Source organism: Ailuropoda melanoleuca, chromosome 4 (genome assembly GCF_002007445.2).
Source record: "Ailuropoda melanoleuca isolate Jingjing chromosome 4, ASM200744v2, whole genome shotgun sequence".
Classification (NCBI taxonomy): domain Eukaryota; kingdom Metazoa; phylum Chordata; class Mammalia; order Carnivora; family Ursidae; genus Ailuropoda; species Ailuropoda melanoleuca.
The window spans coordinates 18,405,119-18,421,458 of NC_048221.1; the positions used below are offsets into that span (position 1 = coordinate 18,405,119).

Here is a 16,340-nt window from a genome sequence, read left to right on the forward strand (position 1 = left end):
GAGGATGTCGATGTGAGGTGGCTGGGATCCAGGAGCCACACATATGGACTGAGCGGGGTCAGGCAAGCTCTGCCAACTGCTGGGCATCTCCTGCCAAGCTTTGGGCCAAGGACTCCCACCAGGGGAGGACCAGGTGTGGAGGCCATGGCTCCAGGTCACCATCCTTAAACCTGAAGAACCCAGGCCACCCAGGAAGCTACCACAGCCGGATGTGACTGTCACAGCTGCCCAGGCTCCTCTGGCATCTACACTCACTGGTTGAACACCCTGGCTGCAACAAACCCCAGAGTGGCAGGAGAGAACGAGGCTCAGCCGGCCCCTCTGTACCAGATGGGGAATGCTGGGGCCCTTCACGGACTCCTCCCCACTCCTCTGGGCCAGGTGGACCCTCACGGGGGAGCAGAGCAGGGGCTCTGAGTGAAGAAATGCTCAGATCCGGGGGTCTTGCCAGAGGGGAGTTTCCCAGCCCAGCACGGAGTAAAAGGTGGTCTTCATCAGGGCCTGGTGGTTGGGGCTCCGTGCTCAGCTACTGATTTCGGGACTGCTTCTCCCCAGGCAGAGGCAGGAAGTGTGAGATGCTGCCTGGGCCTCTCTGAGCCTCAGACACTCCCCACAGCACCCATGCCCCCCACCCCATCCTGGCACTGGGGTCCTGCTCTCTCCATTAGGTAAAGAGAGTTCATTTGTGAAGTAGCACCATTTGTACACCTGTGGCCTCATGGGCTGCACAAAGAAAGTGACTGGTGAGGCCAGTGTCCCAGAAGATCCCCAGGTTTGGAACGGGGCAATACCTGGAGCTCTCAGGTGTGACCCCAGAAGGCCTTGGGATCCCTGGGAAATTTCTCTGGAAGGCTGGGATTGAGGCATATGGAGGATCTCAGACCAGACTCATGGCCCCCCATCAAAGCAGGTCGGTCGGCCCCGTGCCTGCTCTCCAGGTGCCAGACAGCAGTGACACCAATGGGCAGTCAGGAGGCTGTGAGTCATCTGCAGCTTGCTTGGGCCCAGCTCCCATCCTGGCCTCCCTCCAACCTTTTCTGGCACCTGCTTGCCCCCAGCCCCACTGGGCCGCGATGGAGGGGGATGAGGCAGGGGAGCGGCTACCTGCTCTCCACAGCTCATGGTAGAAGACCGGACTCCCAAAGCTCCAAGAGAAGCCTCTGCTCACCCCATCCCACCCTAGTGGCAGGCCTAGGCCCACCAAAGCCACCAGCAGCTTTCCCCCTCACCCACCACGCCTGAGATACTCCTCAGGCCTCCCCCAGGGGCAAGGCAGCTCAGTCTTCACTGGCCCTGGAAGCCATTGGAAACCACCCAGCTCCCCCAGCCCATCTGGGGGCCTGGAACTAACCCTCCCTTACTCTTCTCCCTGGGGGCCCCGTCAGGAATTTGAGACCCTGAAGCTGTTCCAGTTCTTAACACTCCAGCTGGACCTGCAACTGCTCACTTGACTCTGAGGATAGGGCTCAGAGCTTGGGGGCTGCAGCCCTGGGGGGAGGAGGGGCAGCTGTGCCATGATTCAGGGGCCCAAGCACCTGCTTAACTGGGGCCCCTCTCTAGAGAATCCTGGCCTTGGAGGCCCTTGGCTCAGAAATATGTCCAAAGCCCAATATTGTGGCTGCACAGAAAAGCTGACACCCCCTGAGCTGTCCTCTATCTCCCTTCTTTGAGAACCCTCCCCTGGTAAGCTCCCCTCCCAAGCACAGACCCCCCTCTCTTATGAGCAGATAAGCCAGTGGTCCCTGAACTTCAGAGGCTCAGTGGGGAAGGAGCCTCAGTCCAGCTTCAGAGAGGCCCCTGGGCCTTCTCCTCACTCCCCACCCAGGGCGGGGAGCTCTTCAGATCCCCCGGATGAGGTCAGGGCAGGGGGACTGCAAGGTGGAGTGATGGAGACAGCCTTTTCCCACTAGGATGGGGACTACAGCTGTTGGGGTATTCTAGGACATTCCACTCATCTAACCTCAGGGGTGACACAACTGAGTCCCCCCCAACACACACACACAGGGACCAGAGGTCTCTGGCTGAGCATGCAAGGCTACAAAATTTCCTCTAGGTCTGAGCGGGGATCAGAGGTACAGTGGTAACCAGGCAGAGTCCATCTCTACCTCTCCAGAACATAGACCCCTGATCTTTGGAACCCTGCGCTTGAGCAGAAGAGCCTCCTTTTAAGCTTTACCCACATGTCCTCAGGGTCTTCAGGCTCCCCATGGCAGGGCCTCCTTTGGCCTGAGGCAAAGAGCAGGCAGCAGTATGGGCAGAACACTGCTGGGCAGCTCCAGTCCCAAGGAAACCCCCACTCTATTTACCAGGGAGCTCTTGCTCCAAACCCAAGTTTCCATGTGTGACAGGGCAAAGAGCTGGGAACTCACAGGAGAGGGAGCTTGCTCCCCTTAGGGTGAGTTGGGATGTCCCAACTGGCAGGATGGAGGCCACAGGGGTCCTGAGCAAGACAGAGGAATGACCTGGGCCCAGTCACTGGCATCCCAGCTGCTCCCACCTTTAGCATCTAGGGTGTGGGGGAGGAGCAGTATGAGGAGGAAACTGTCCCTGCTCTCCAGTGGAGTCTGCCCCTCTAGTGGCTATTGTGCAGTGGCCTTGACGAGTATAAATAACCTGGGCAGTTTAGCATCTTGGAGCTGGTGCCTTGAAAGTGTGGAGCTGAGGCCTTGCTGCTGGCTCATCTCTCTCAAGGCCTCAAGGGCAATGCTGGCAGGACTGGGGGGCGGGGGGAGTTGGTCTCCATGTCCTGACTCTGTGTGTGTGTGTGTGTGTGTGTGTGTGTGTGTGTGTGTGTGTGTGTGAGGGGGCCTTGCAGGTGCAACAGGGAGCCCTGAGAAGGGCTAGAAAGGGACAGACGTGGGCTGGGCAATGGGAGAAGATATTCTGGCTGCTGCTCGCCTGGGTACTCAACCCACCCTTCTTGGTTCCATCAAGAAGTCCCCAGGGCCCTGTAACCTGGGTCGGGGCCTTGCCCTACCCTTCCTGTTCCCTGGAGCCTTCTTACTGACCCTACCCCTTTCCAGCCTTGGAGTCTTCGTATGTGCTGCTCACTTCGCCCAAAGCTCTCTTCCCCCACCCCTGCTTCTGGCACAGTTCCCACCTGACAGGGCCTTAGCAGAAATGTCACCTCCTAGGGAGGCTTCCCTCACCTCTATTCTCTCTCTAAAGCTGCCCTCCATTCCCTCAAAGCAGCCTGTCTTTCTTTCATAGCATTGACCACAATTTGCACTTGGATATTCGTTTGTTCATTTAGTAGTTCAGGGGCCAGTGCCGGCGCGGTCACTGTTGAGTCTCCTGCGCCCAGCAGGCTGAGCACACGCCGGGTACCCTATAAATACTCATTGCATTGAGGATCACCCCACTGCTCCCACTGTGGAGTGAGGGGCCAAGGGGCCCTGCTCCCTCAGGTCGCCCTTGAAGGTTCAGGGGCAGGGACAGGACAGAGGTCAGCTTGCGCTGCCCTGGCCTGGGAAGGCCCAGAGGCAGTTTGGGATGAACTTCTGGGCTGCTAGGCAGGTCCCATCCCCAGGGCTGAGGTCACGTGGGCTGTGGTGGCTCTGAGAGAGGCCGGGGCCGACCCGCGCTCCTGTGCACAGGTGTGGTCTGCAACTGTTCCAAGGGCTTGTTCGCCTCATCCGAGGCACCAGGGCCCAGGTTCACATAGGCTGCAGGCAGCTGCACGTAGTGGTCCCCGAGCAGTCTGGTCACCACATGCTCTACGTCCTCCACCAGCGCCGTGAAGGTGGGTCTCACCCCGGGGTCCGGCGCCCAGCAGCGAAGCATCACTGCATACCTGCGGGGGGAGGGGCATGGCAGAGTGCGGCACAACCCCCGCGGGAGATCCTGGGCTGCGCACCCACTGTTAATCCCGTGGCAGGCCACAAAGGGATGAGAACAGGTGACAAGGCCCAGTGGGGAGCGTTGCCCAGTCAGGGGCGGCTCTTCTCAGCATTGCGATTGAGGGTCCAGTCCTGCCTCCCCACCCTGGCAGAGGTCCAATTGCCCTGAGGGTTAAGAGCTTGGACTCCCGTGCCCTGTGACCTGAACAATGGGATCTTGGGCAAGTTCCTTAAGCTCCCTGTGCCCCTGGATCCTGCCCTGATCACAGAGCTGTTGGGGCAGAGGGTAGGAGGACGCCCGTAAAGTGCTTAGCTTAGGGCGCAGCTCACGAGCTATCACAGTTTTTTCTTACGTCTTTTAGGAAGGAAACCTGTTCCAGTGAAATGGGGATTAAAAGTCCTGAGCCACGGACTTGGGGGGTGGCACCAGCGGCACTGTGATTCCCAAGCCATGCTTGTCTGGGTTTGCCTGGTGGGTTCTAATACATGCCTCTTTATCTTGGAAATGCGGTCCCTGCCTCAATGACACTAAGTGCCCTACACACAATGACCTCCTAATTCTCCGACTCTCTGAGGGTGGTACTGCCGTCATCCCAACTTCACAGATGAGGAAACTGAGGCTTCGAGAGGAGAAGGGACTTGGCCTGGTCTAGCAGATGCTGTGGCGGTCCACCTAGATCCCCTTTTTCTTCCCCCAGAAGAGCTGCTGGCTCTTGCCTGAGCCTTCCCTAGGAAGTGCCTTAGGCAGAAAATAGTGGCCTTCCCCAAGCCCTCGCTGTGACCAGTGACTTATTAACGTCTAGTCCAGGGACCCGGCCCCTTGATCCAAATTTTGTAAAACTCCGAAGAGCCATCCCAGATCAAGCAGCCCCTGTGGGATGGGCTACGGCCTTGCTGCATTGCCCAGCTTCCCCCGCGGCCCAGTCCTGCTTCCCTGGCCCCCAGTCTACCAAGAAACCCCCCGTACATATATCCCCAGCTCTGTACATATATCCCCTGTACATATAACCCGGGGGCAGATGGGCGGTTGAGATGACTTCCCTTACTTCAAACCAGATGCATTAGTGAAACGAAAAAGGTTAAACCCAAGGCAGGCAGGGCCGGAGGAAGCCTTACTCATACCCTTTCAGAACACAGCCTGAGACAGGAGCCATCAACTACCTTTACCTGTGACCTGGTTCTTCCTGTTCTAACCACAAACACCTGGGCACAGGCGAGGCACGCGCACGGCTCCTGAAGCTGAACCCTGGCACAGACCCACTGGGCAGGCACGGTGACAAGGCAGCCGCCACCATGCCTTGGGAACAGGGAATCTGAAACTATATTCAGGAGGGAAAAATTTTTATCTGGAGACGTGGAGGGGGCTGGTGTGGGAGCTAATGGAACCCTTCCTTGAGGTTAAGTGAATGGAAAAGATGGAAAACAGGCCCCCTTGGCGGGGGTGGGGTGAGAGGAGTGCTGAGAAATCAAATCACTGGCCTCAACCCAGACTCTGAGTGGGGAGTACCGTTACCATGGTAACCATGATATCCTCCCAGCACTCAGCCCCAAATGGGGGCGGAACCAGTCCACAGGCGAGGAAACTGAGGCCCAGAGAGGGGCCCTTTCCGGGTCGACCAGAGGGTCAGTTGGAGAGCCAGGAGAGAGCTCTGTCTCTTGCTCCTCCCTCGTCTCTGGGGCCCAAATCCCTCCCACCTCCACCTCCACATACTCACAGAGAATTGGGACAATACTCAGGCTGGGGCAGGCGCCGACCCTGGGCCAGGAATTGAGGGAGGTCAAAAGGGTCAATGTGGGGGTATGGAGGGGCGCCCCGTGTCAGCAGCTCCCATAGCAGCACACCAAATGACCACTGTGGGAAGGAGAGAGGAGACTCAACTCTTACCCCAAACTTGGGGGCAGGTGGGCCCCCCAGGTCCTCTACCTCCCAAAGCCCTCCAGCTGGAAATCAATCAGAGCCCACCCTCAGTACCTCACAAGCCTCTTCCCTCAGTCTCTTCTCATCACCGAACCCTGCCCAGAGTTGGGCCTGGGGAGGCCCTGCCTGTATTGTCTTCAAGAAGCCAATGAGCTCACAGCCCCCTCTTGCCCTGGCAAGAGGAGTCCGTCTTAGACCTGTTCCAGAGGCGGGCCAATGGGCTGTGGGGGGCTGCTCAGCTTGGGGATTCCCGGGACTCAGAGCATCAGCTGGAGCTGAACGGGCGAGGCCAAGTGCTCTCCCAGGACACGGAGGCCTTGTGGGCTCTGGGGCAGGTGGGGGCCTCACCACGTCAGACTTGGTGGTGAATCTGTAGGTCTGCAGGCTCTCCAGAGCCATCCATTTGACAGGGAGGCGAGCGTGGCGGTGCTGTCGAACACTGTAGTACTCCTTGTCCAGGACATCGCGGGCCAGGCCAAAGTCAGCCACCTTGACAGTGAATGACTCATCCAGCCTTGGGGGGGGAGGGAATCACACTCAGGACTGGCCCCCAGATGGGCCCTGAACCCATCTGTTCCAGGCCTTCACAGGGCTTCAGAGCCATAGTGTCCAATCTAAGCCTGCGCCAGGAAGACAGGAAAACTGAGGGCCAGAGAAGGGAGGCCATGCCCAGGGCTGCATAGCAAGGGCTAGAGTGGGGGCCCTTCCCTGAGGTGCCTTTAGGCAGCTGCACACCCTGGTGCCCTGCCCCCTTTCTTCACCCCAAGTGCTCTGGCCCCTTACATGCAGTTCCGAGCAGCCAGGTCCCTGTGCACAAACTTCTGCCCTGCCAGGTACTCCATGCCGCGGGCGACCTGAAGGCCGAAGCTGATGAGGTCCTTCACCGTGGGATTCTGGGGCCACAGGGGAGTTGGTAAGCAAGGGCTGAGCAGCTCATCCCCGGCCACTGCCCACATCTCCCGACCCCCTCCCCCCGCCCCCACCGGGCCCCCTCAGCACCAACCCGCTGCGGTGAGCGGATGAACCGAAGCAGGTCTCCATGGCGCATGTAGGGCAGCAGCACACGGGGCAGCCCCGCCGGTGGCAGCACGATACCGATGAGAGCCAGCACGTTCGGGTGGTGCAGACCGCGCATGAGCAGCCCCTCGCGCAGGAAGGCTTCTACCTCCTGCACCTCCGTAATGCCTGCGGAGTGGCTGGGGTCAGGCTTGGACCGGGGAGACCCTCTGCCAGGGTCAGATGGGGAAATGGAGAAGAAAGGTCTCCTGCTCCGGGTCACTCCGCAAAGTGGGAGCACAGCGGGGACGGGGACCCTCCTGGCCTCTTCCCCACTTACGACTCAGCGACTTGATGGCACAGTGGATTTGATTCTGGTCCTTGTCTGTGTATGCTCCATGATAGACAACTCCAAAGTGGCCTGGTGAAAGGGAGATGGTGAGGGGACCCCAATGCCCCGGGTGCACACCACGCCCTCTCACAGGCAACCAAACCCCAGAGCACCAACTGGCCCATCTGACATTAAAACCAAGCAGCAGCTACATGGTGACAGAGCCTGCAGCCCACCCATGCCCCCCTAATCCACACCAGAATCCACTGAAGACAGAATGAATTCCTATCCCACATATGAGCATATGGAGGCTCAGAGATGTTCTGTGATATTCCCAAGGTCTCAAAGCTTGGTGAGAAGGCCAGAGCAGAGTCCTGCCTAAATGTCTCAAGCCCATGCCATCTCAGGACTCCATCTGTGCCCCAGCCCCGCCCGTCTTGGCCCCCACACCTTTGCCAATGACTCGGTCACTGTGAGTGACCACCCGCTCATGGGGAATCAGCACATCCTTGACCTCGGCCAGGAGAGCAGAGTCCAAGTCCCCAAGCTGGATGGATGCTGTCCGCAGCAGTGGGACGCAGGACCCATCCCCACTGTCTGAGGAGGATGCTTTGTGGTCCCGGGGGGTGGCATCCGGACCATCCAGACCGTCGGCGTCAGGGGCTGCTGTGGAGGAGATAGAGTGAGGGGATTGTGGAGCAGAGCGCATGGCTCCCCCTTTCAGAGCTTCCCCTGTCTCACCAAGGTCATTTCTGTAGTCAGAGCCTGAGCGGAACACAGGCAAGAGCACAGCTCCGGCCGTCCGGTCCAAGGATGCCAGGTCACCTGGGTTTAGAGACAGGACTGTGGAAAGACAGCCCTTGGTGGCCAGCCTCTCCAAACTCCTAGAGGTTGCCTTGTACCCAGGGGGTGTGGGCAGACCTCCAAGGCCTGGGCAGACAGAGGATATAGGGACTTGGAGATGCCATGGTTTGGGGGTACAGACTGAGTCGGGAGAGGAGCGGAGAGCTCACCTAGCTGTTTCCTCCGCCGGTAGTTGAAGATCAGCGCAGCAGCCAGCACAGCCACGAGCAGGAGCAAGGCCAGCAGGACACCGAGGAGTAGCCCCTGGGGCACCCTCTCTGGGCCTGGCCGTACCACCCTGCCCGGGATGTGACATTCACCATCCACGCAGACCTGGGGGCAGGTAGCAGCTCAGGCCCAGCCTGCAAGCCCTGGCCCACGTCTCCCGTAGAAGGTCAGCTGAGCTGCCTACCTGCAGGGGGACGCCGTCCTTGGCAAGTTGCAGGGAGGGGGGCAGAGGGCAGATGACCACATCCCCCCGGAGCTCATGCTGGCAGATCTTACCATCCACGGTCACGTTCATATCCACACAATCAGCCACAGCGCCCAGCCCAATATACTGCAGAGACAGTCATGAGGACTGGCCAGTGCCCCCATCTCCTCTGGGCAAGGCTTCAGCCCTAACCCTCCACCGTCCCTGCCCGCCATCCCGCACACTGACCTCAAACTTAACGGCATGCTCCTCAGGCTTCAGTGGGGCCAGGTCAGTGCTGGGCAGATGGGGTGGGGGCAGGAAGCGAAAGCCGGGCAGTGTGAAGCCAGCAGCTCCATCTCCCCGGGCAGTCAGGTTCCCTGTCACCCACCCCTGGGGGCTTCGGACCACATATTCAGGCAGGTGGCATGACTGCTGCGCCGGGGACTGCCTCTCACACTGCTGGACCCATGCAAGAGTGGTTAGCGAGGCATTCCTCCTCCCGCCACCCCTGTCTCCTCAGCCCAGCATGGGGTAGAGCTGGAACTCAGGGGACCCATCCAGCCTTCCTCCCTCCTGGCTAGTGCCCACCTGGCAGCTGCCCGTGCCCACTCACCCTGTTTTCCACTGCCCTAAGCCCATCATGGAACGACAGCACTAGGCTACACACCGAAATCAGATTCTGGCCGTGGATGGTGACGCGGGAGCCACTGTGGAGGAGAGCAGTGTGGTGGGCTTGGGGTGCTCTCTTGGGCCAGCTCCCTCGTTCCTAGGAGACCAGAGCGGGCAAGGGGGTGGCACTTACGTGTAGCCACAGTTGGGACTGATGCCCAGCACAACGGGGTCTTCCAGGTAGAGGAAGTTCCAGGAGCCGGGCACCACAGCGCCCCCCACCTGCAGGCGAATGGGAACGCTGGCCGTAGCCGCCCCAGGGGGCGTGGTACATAAAAGCTGCCCCTCGCTGACCCTGCAGAACGGGGTGGGGGACTGGGCTCAGGATCACCCTCCGTGATGGTCAGACCTACCTTCTCCAAGGGTCTGCCAATCCCTCCCAGTTCCTCTGTTGGTCATCCCAACCTGCCCATACTCAGTGGTTCTGCTCAAAGATAGGGTCATTAAGTTTTCCAAGAAGGTAAGGCGGGAACAGGTTCCCCACAGCCTTGGTTGGAGCTAATAAACTTTGTGATGGGCTCTCTCGCCATCCCTAAACCACCCCCAGGCTGGAGGGGGCAACAGACCCTTCCTCCTGGAGCTGCTCCCTACACTGACCATGTGACTGAGCTCTCTCTCTTCCCTGGCAGGATCCAAGTCCCACCTGGTGAGGGCTTCCTGGGTGGGGCCCTGTAGCTTCCCCTCCCTTGGCCTGTTGGCACTTACCGTTCCAGTGGGCACTCAGTCCCATTGACCAGCACAGCCTGGCTGGTGCCTAGAGACAGGCCCTCACCTTCAAGGGTGAGGCGGGTGCCCCCTGCCCGTGGGCCAAAGACGGGCTTTACTGCTGTCAGCACCGGCTCCTAAGAGGGTATGGAGGTGGCTTAGCTTGGAATAAGAGGCCTTCCACTCCAAGCCCTTCCCTGCCCATGTTGCCCAGCTGGCCAAGGGCACAGACAAGGCAAGGTGGCCTCACCATGAAAGAGAAGCCTTGCAGCATGGAGGTGCCCTCTATCCGGAAGTGCTTCCCTGGGGGCATGTTGGTCATGGTGAGGCTGATGTTGGCGGGCCCAGCTGGCTGCATGCCCAAGGGCTCCACCTCACACTCAAGCTCCTCTACAAAGTCTTTCTGGGGCACTGGTCTAGGGCACCAGGGGAATCCACGGTTAGTCAGGGGTCACAAAGGCTTGGCTGCATGCCTGCCACATATCACAGGTCTCCTCTGAGCCTAAAGATGGCATCTCTTCGCTCCTCCCCTTCCTCCAGGGTAGGCAGGATCTGGTGAGGCAGGGAGAACTTTGCCCAGTTCCCGATTCAACAGATGGGTAGGGCATAGACAGGCTCAAGAAGGGACAGAGATGTCTCCTCAGACACCAAGAAGCCAGAACCACTGCAGCTTGCCTCCCACCTCCTTGCCTCCAGTAAGCAGAAGCCAGGGTCTCAGAGGGGAGGGGCTGCTTGTTCACCCCTGTCAGGGATAGGAAGGGCAGAGACCAGGACATACCTGAGGTTTGAATTGTCCTTGGGCAGCAGTCGGCAGGGACTTTGGCCCACGGTGACCTGATGGGTGCCCTCATGCACCAGATCAAGAGGGTGTGGGTAGAAGTTGGAGCCGCACAGGGTCAGCCTTGTGCTGCCCCTTCGGGGTCCACTCTGCGGGTAAAACTGAAGAGGGGGAGAGAGCCTGAGTCTCTCTGTGCATCAGGGCCCTCAGCGGTCTGTTTTCCCCAGAGTTTTCACTCATGCCCCTTGCCTGCCCTCCCTCCAGTCCCCCAGGGCACTCGCTAGTCCTCACTCGGGCACTTTTCTGCCTCCAAGTCTCTGCATGTGCCATTCCCTCTGCCAAGAACACCCTTCTAGTCGATACTGAGGACACTGCAGGCCTGAGGATCATGGTTAAGACATGCTGACCCCCCACCTGGGTGGCTCAGTTGATTAAGCTTCGGACTCTTGATTTTGGCTCAGGTCATGATCTCAGGGTTGTGAGATCAAGCCCCACGTTGGGCTCCACCCTGAGCCAGGAGTCTGCTTAAGATTCTCTCCCTCTGCCCCTCCCCCACTCGTGCACAAGCACATGCTCTCTTTCAAATAAATAAATCTTACCAAAAAAAAAAAAAAAGAGAAACTGAAAGAAATAGTATTAAAAAAAAAAAAAAGACATGCTGAGCTCCACCCCAGGCCCAGCTTGTCCCACCCTTACCTGTGCCCTGCCAAGCAAGCCATACCTCAGTAAGCTCAGGTGGGCAATGATCCTGTTGCCAGGAGCCAGGACACTCCTTCTGCCGTCCACACACGTCCCCACACCAGCCACAGCCCGTGAAACGCTGTGCCCGCAGACAACTCCCACAGGTGAGGAAGTGGCGGCAGCCAGGGCCCTGGATAGGCACCTGGAAGACCTTGGAGCAGCAGACAGGTGGCTCAGGGGTGATGGGAGGGGGAACCAGGCCCCACAGACGCCCTGGTTATTGTAGATCAGGGTGGCGAGACCTGTGTGTCAGTGCTTCCGGGATTGGTTGGAGGGGCTATGCTCCCACAGCCCCGGCCCCAGGCCTGACCCCAGTCCCACCTTACCTGGTCCCCAGAGGCAAAGAACAGGTGGTCTCCAAGGCGACTGACATCTCGTTGCACGGGCTGCCCATTGCTGCCCAGTGAGAAGTTGGACACATACAGCAAGTAGTTGAGAGATCTAGCCAGCTCCACCTGGGACAGGTTAGCTGTGAGCAAAATGGAAGTGGGGATGGGGACCCAGGGACAAGAAGCCATGGAGATGGGGGTCCTACCTGTAGGATGCGCCCATCAGCTGTGCCCATATGGGCCACTGTGACATTCTCAAGGCGTGTCACGTGCAGTGCAGTGACCTGCACTGTTCCTAACAGCCCGTTGAAGAGGTCCACACGTAACAGGCTATCGCTGACCAGCAGAGGGAAGTGATGGCAGCTGGCGTTGAGGCTGGGGACTTCCAGGCCAGGCTGGGGAGGGTCAGGGAAGGAGTCAGGGATCATCAGCACACCCTGACCCCTGGGGGCCTCTGTCAGTGACCACAGCAGCCCAAAGCCCCATCCCTTACCTGGCTTAGCTAGATAAGGCCCCACATCCGCCACTTACCTGCCCCCTTCCACCTATGGGTCTCTCAGAGGCAGTAAGGCCAGGAAAGAAGTCGCAAGCCAGAAGACTGGCTTCTTCTATGCCTTGCTCTGACCTGCCATGTTCATTCTGATGACTTAGAGTCTCACAGGCCCAACCCCATTCTGTCCTCACAACCTCCCTGTAAAGTAGTTGCTCTCACCAACCCGATTTTGCAGATAAGGAAAGGGCCTCAGAAAGCATTTGGTCACTTGTCCAGGGCCTTATAGCCTCTCAGGAGAGGAGCCAGGTAAGAAATCCGAGTTCTTGACCAGAGTCCTCTTCCGCCCCCTGCCGGTTATGCCCTGCACTTCAGCTTGGGCTTCCGTTTCCTCTCCAGCATAAAGCGGCTAAACTCTGGAGGTAATTGAGCCAGCGTGGGACTGGTAACATGGTCCTTCTCCCTGAGATTCCAAAGATCTTCCTGCACCTCCAGCTTCTACCTGTATCCCCTTCAGGGTAAAAAAGGGAAAAACCAAGGCCCGAAGTCTAGGCCCTGATTGTGGCCCTGATTGTGAGACACCCTCCCCTGCTCTTAACAAGGTGTTTTGGGGACTCCACTCAAGACCCCAAGGCAGGACTATGGAAGCTTCTGGGAAATCAGATCAGGGTAAGAATACAAGGTATTGGAGCTGAGAGCAAAGCGCAGGCAGGGCTCAGTAGCCCTAGCTGCTTGGGACCTTCCCTTGCTAGCCCTGAGGCTCCCGTCAAAGCAACTATGCTTAACTTAGTGCTCGGAACTTGGTGCTGATCAGGAGCCCTGGGGGTGCAGAGCTGGGCCCAGAAACTCCACACACTCTTCGTCTGTAGCCTGGGCAGGTGGGAACTGGGACTCTGTCCTCACCTGAGGCGGGGACAGGGGCCTGGCTTTCTCCGGAAGCCATCCAGGTGTTTTCAGCATGACTCAGGGACAGGTGAGGCTGAGGGGTGGAAAAGGGGCCCTACCCCAGTCAGGGCCACACCCCTGTCTGCTTGCCCCTGGGTTCCAGGGCCTTAGCTCTGGGTTTCCAGGCTTGTCTATGAGTCCATGGCCCATGAAAACATGACTCAAGTGTCCAGTGCCCCACAGTGGAGGGTGACTGCTCCAGACTTAAACCCTCCCTGAGCCCACAGAGGGCCGGTGCCAGATAAGAGCCCCACAGGCTTCCGGATGCCAGCCATAATCACCACACAGTGGGTGTGCTGGAGGCTACGTGCGCAGTCCCTGAACAAACACAGCACAGACTGGTTCATACACCTCCCAGGGGCCTGGCCAGCTTGTGAGCCATCTTGAGATTAGTCCTCTTAGAACCTGGCACTGCCAACTCATGCTGGATGTCTTCTGACCTACTGACCACTAGCCAAGTCAGGGAGAGGTTTGGACTCCCCAGGGGGGAAGAGAGAAGGGCAGGCAGGGCTGCCCAGGCCCAGACGAGGGCTCTCCACCCCTAGGGTCTCCTCAACCCGGAGGGACTCAGCTGAGGGACTGAGGCTGGAGATCCCCCACTCCTCACTGTGTGTAAGTTCTCCTGCCACCTCTGAGGCATCAATAAGAGCTAGAAAGGAGTCAGTGGAGAATGTCATAGAAAGGCCACAGGGCAACCAAAGACTTGACAGCAGTGACTGTGAGTCAGCTCACTGAAAGACCACTCATCTTAATGCTGTTCACCCCATTGCCTTGGTTTAATCCCTTACAAGCTAGGGTAGCTCTAAAATGTCGGTTTTGGTTTTATCCTCGGCATCTTAAAAAATGTCCTGTTTGTCTCTGCTCCAGCTCCCTGACACCATGGCTGGAAAGAACCTGGGTAGGGTCTGCTGGAAAGAGCCCCCAGTTCAGCATGGGCTGGGAGACCTTCTGCCTGGGGTGGGAAGGGAAACTGGAGCAGGGCCCCAACTATAGTGGAAAAAAGTCTGGGACTCCTTTGTGGTGAACAAATTCCAACCACCCCCTCCTAAGGCTTTACTCATCCCCAGATGTTTACAGTTGCTTGCACAAGACTGGGGTGAGCCTCCTGGAATTTACTAGAGCCAAGCCGCCTCCACCATGTCCTAGGTCCTCCCTACAGAGAACAATCGGGGACGAGCGTGTCAGAGAAGCCCAAGCCATGCAGGCTCTCGGACAAGCCCCCAAACTTCCAAGGCCCAGGAAGCTTCCTGAATTGCGGGTGGGGTGGGGGCTTTCTCTGACATCTCCTGCCCCACCCTCTTTGGGGAGCAGAACAAAAACGAAACCGTGTTGGTGAGCAGCTGTATCTGCGTGACTCTGTTAGCATCTGCCGTGTGGGGAGCTGTTTCTCTGTATATGTCCCTGAGTTTATGTGTGGTGGGCAGGTAGGAGGGGATCCCATCCTTCTACCCAGAGCTGGGCAGTGTGTCTGCCAGAGACACTTGTGATGCAATCTGTTTCTCACACAATCTGGGAAACTACCTAAAAAATCAGAGGCCATGGTACCTGAGAGGGTGAAACAGCAAAATGGAGGAGCAACAGGGGCTAGCCTGGCTGGGAACTGAACCTCCGGGGTAGCCTGGGCTTGGCTGACCGCCCCCCGCCCCCCGCACCCCCAGCACCACTCTGCCCCGCTGCCCCCAGCGCTAAGGAACGGGGTGGAAGATAAAACTTCTCCGCTCCTGCCCTTTCCCCTCCCAGCGTCTCCCACTGCATTCAGCTCACAGGTGAGGGTCCCTTCCTTCTGCTCACCGGGTTGGGGCAAAAACTGTGCGCCTGGAAGAAGTCGAGGCCGCGCCGCATGCCTTGGGGGGCAGGAGACTCACAACAGCGCTTCACACCCTGCTCAATGACAATGTCCACCAGGTCGATGGGAAAGGCACAGACGACAGAGTTGGGGCTCACACCTGGGCTGCTGTCTCTCCTAGCCGTGAAGACTCCAAATAGCACTTCCTGGCCCTCCATGATGCTCAGCTCCGTGGCCAACTGGCTGCCCACGGGAGCGGTGTGGGCGGCTCTCAGCACCGGGTAGGGCTGTCCTCCCTCGGAGGCCCCGCGGCGCCGGCGTTTGGGCGCGAATCGGCAGTCGAGGACCAGCTCACGGTAGTCAGCCAGCTCGGGCTCAGTGGCGCTGAGCCGAGCCAGGCGCGTGTGCAAGGCGCCCGGGGCTGCTGTCACACTGGCCCGCTGGACTGTCAGGAAATAGACGAAGGCTCCGGCGCGGAAACTGTACACGTACTCAATAGGGTAGGAAGCGAGGTGCTGGGGCAGCACCGACAGTGCTGCAAAGCCGGGTGCGAATCCTGAGGCATCAGCCTTGAGACGCCGGATGGACACTGAGCGGGGGCTGAAGCTCGCGGCCACCGTCTCGTCCAGTGAGGATGCTGCGTAGAAGTAGGAGGCATGGCCCTGCTCAACCACGGTCACGACAGTGCCCAGAGGGCTGGCCACACAGTCAGGGCACTCCTCGGGTTGGTTGTGGTGGGCGGAGAAGAGGCAGATTGGCGGTGCCAGGTGCAAGGCTGTCCCCCGGGGCTCAAGCTCGTGCAGGAAGCAGCGGCCATGCAGGCTCGAGCCGCAGCTGACCAGTGCGGGCAGCGCCGGCTCCAGTGCCAGAACCTGTGCATCTGTGTCTCCCTCTAGGCCGTGGGGGCCTGGGCCACAGGCCGCACATGTCTGGCAGCCAGGGTCCCCAACAGGGCCCGTGGCCAGGCTCTCTACTGGCTGCAGGCCAGGCCCAAGCACGTACAGGCGATTGCGTGTAGCCACGAACACCGCACTCCCGTCCTCGCCGCCCTCGTAGGTCGTTATGGCCTGTACCGGACCTGCGGCCGAGAAGCTGGGCACCTCGTACTCCACGTCAAAATCGCGCAAGGCGGCGAAAGGGGTGCGGGGGCACTGCCAGGACCTTACGGCCAGCAGCGGCGGCAGCAGCAGCAGCAGCAGCAGTAACAGTGAGGGCTGGGACGGCAGCGGGAGAAGCTCCATCGAGGCCCAGCTGGGGCCCCGCAGGGACTCCTGCAGGCCGGGGCCTGGCTGGGAGCCGACTCGAGGGAAGTCGAGGCTGGGACCCGCGTCCAGAGCCGGTCCTGAGAGCCCTTGGGCAGCTCAGCCCCTCCCGGGGCTACCGTGATGCCCAGCGCCCTCCCCTGCCCTCGGGTCTGAGCACCTGACACCAGGTGGACACACACACACCGCCAGGGAACAGAGAGGCCGCCTCACCTGCGGTCCCAGCTGCCGCTCCAAGACCGAGCTTAGAGCAAAGTCGGCCCGAGGGCGCCGGGCGGGGCGGGCGGGGCCGG

General features: G+C 59.4%; 1 protein-coding gene across 7 annotated transcripts; it reads right to left on the reverse strand.

The window, feature by feature from the left end:
• Positions 1-3,234: 3,234 nt before the first annotated feature.
• MST1R (macrophage stimulating 1 receptor) lies at positions 3,235-16,320 on the reverse strand. Of its 7 annotated transcripts, XM_034658346.1 has the most exons (21): positions 14,791-16,320; positions 11,771-11,959; positions 11,562-11,690; positions 11,216-11,386; positions 10,495-10,655; positions 9,967-10,132; positions 9,717-9,853; positions 9,145-9,306; positions 8,956-9,049; positions 8,589-8,801; positions 8,340-8,486; positions 8,098-8,260; positions 7,826-7,927; positions 7,535-7,750; positions 7,094-7,174; positions 6,761-6,942; positions 6,541-6,650; positions 6,106-6,271; positions 5,555-5,691; positions 5,007-5,158; positions 3,662-3,793 (listed from the first exon to the last, which is right to left on the reverse strand). In XM_034658346.1, exons 1-20 carry the CDS (start codon positions 16,024-16,026, stop codon positions 5,029-5,031), a joined length of 4,092 nt encoding a protein of 1,363 aa, XP_034514237.1. In that variant the 5' UTR covers positions 16,027-16,320; the 3' UTR covers positions 3,662-3,793; positions 5,007-5,028. The 7 variants fall into 7 exon arrangements, with proteins under 7 accessions (XP_019656609.2, XP_034514235.1, XP_011224933.2 ...); XM_019801050.2 differs by lacking the exon at positions 5,007-5,158 and having other exon boundaries at positions 3,235-3,793; positions 8,589-8,798; XM_034658344.1 differs by lacking the exon at positions 5,007-5,158 and having other exon boundaries at positions 3,235-3,793; positions 7,535-7,747; positions 7,826-7,909.
• Positions 16,321-16,340: the final 20 nt, after the last annotated feature.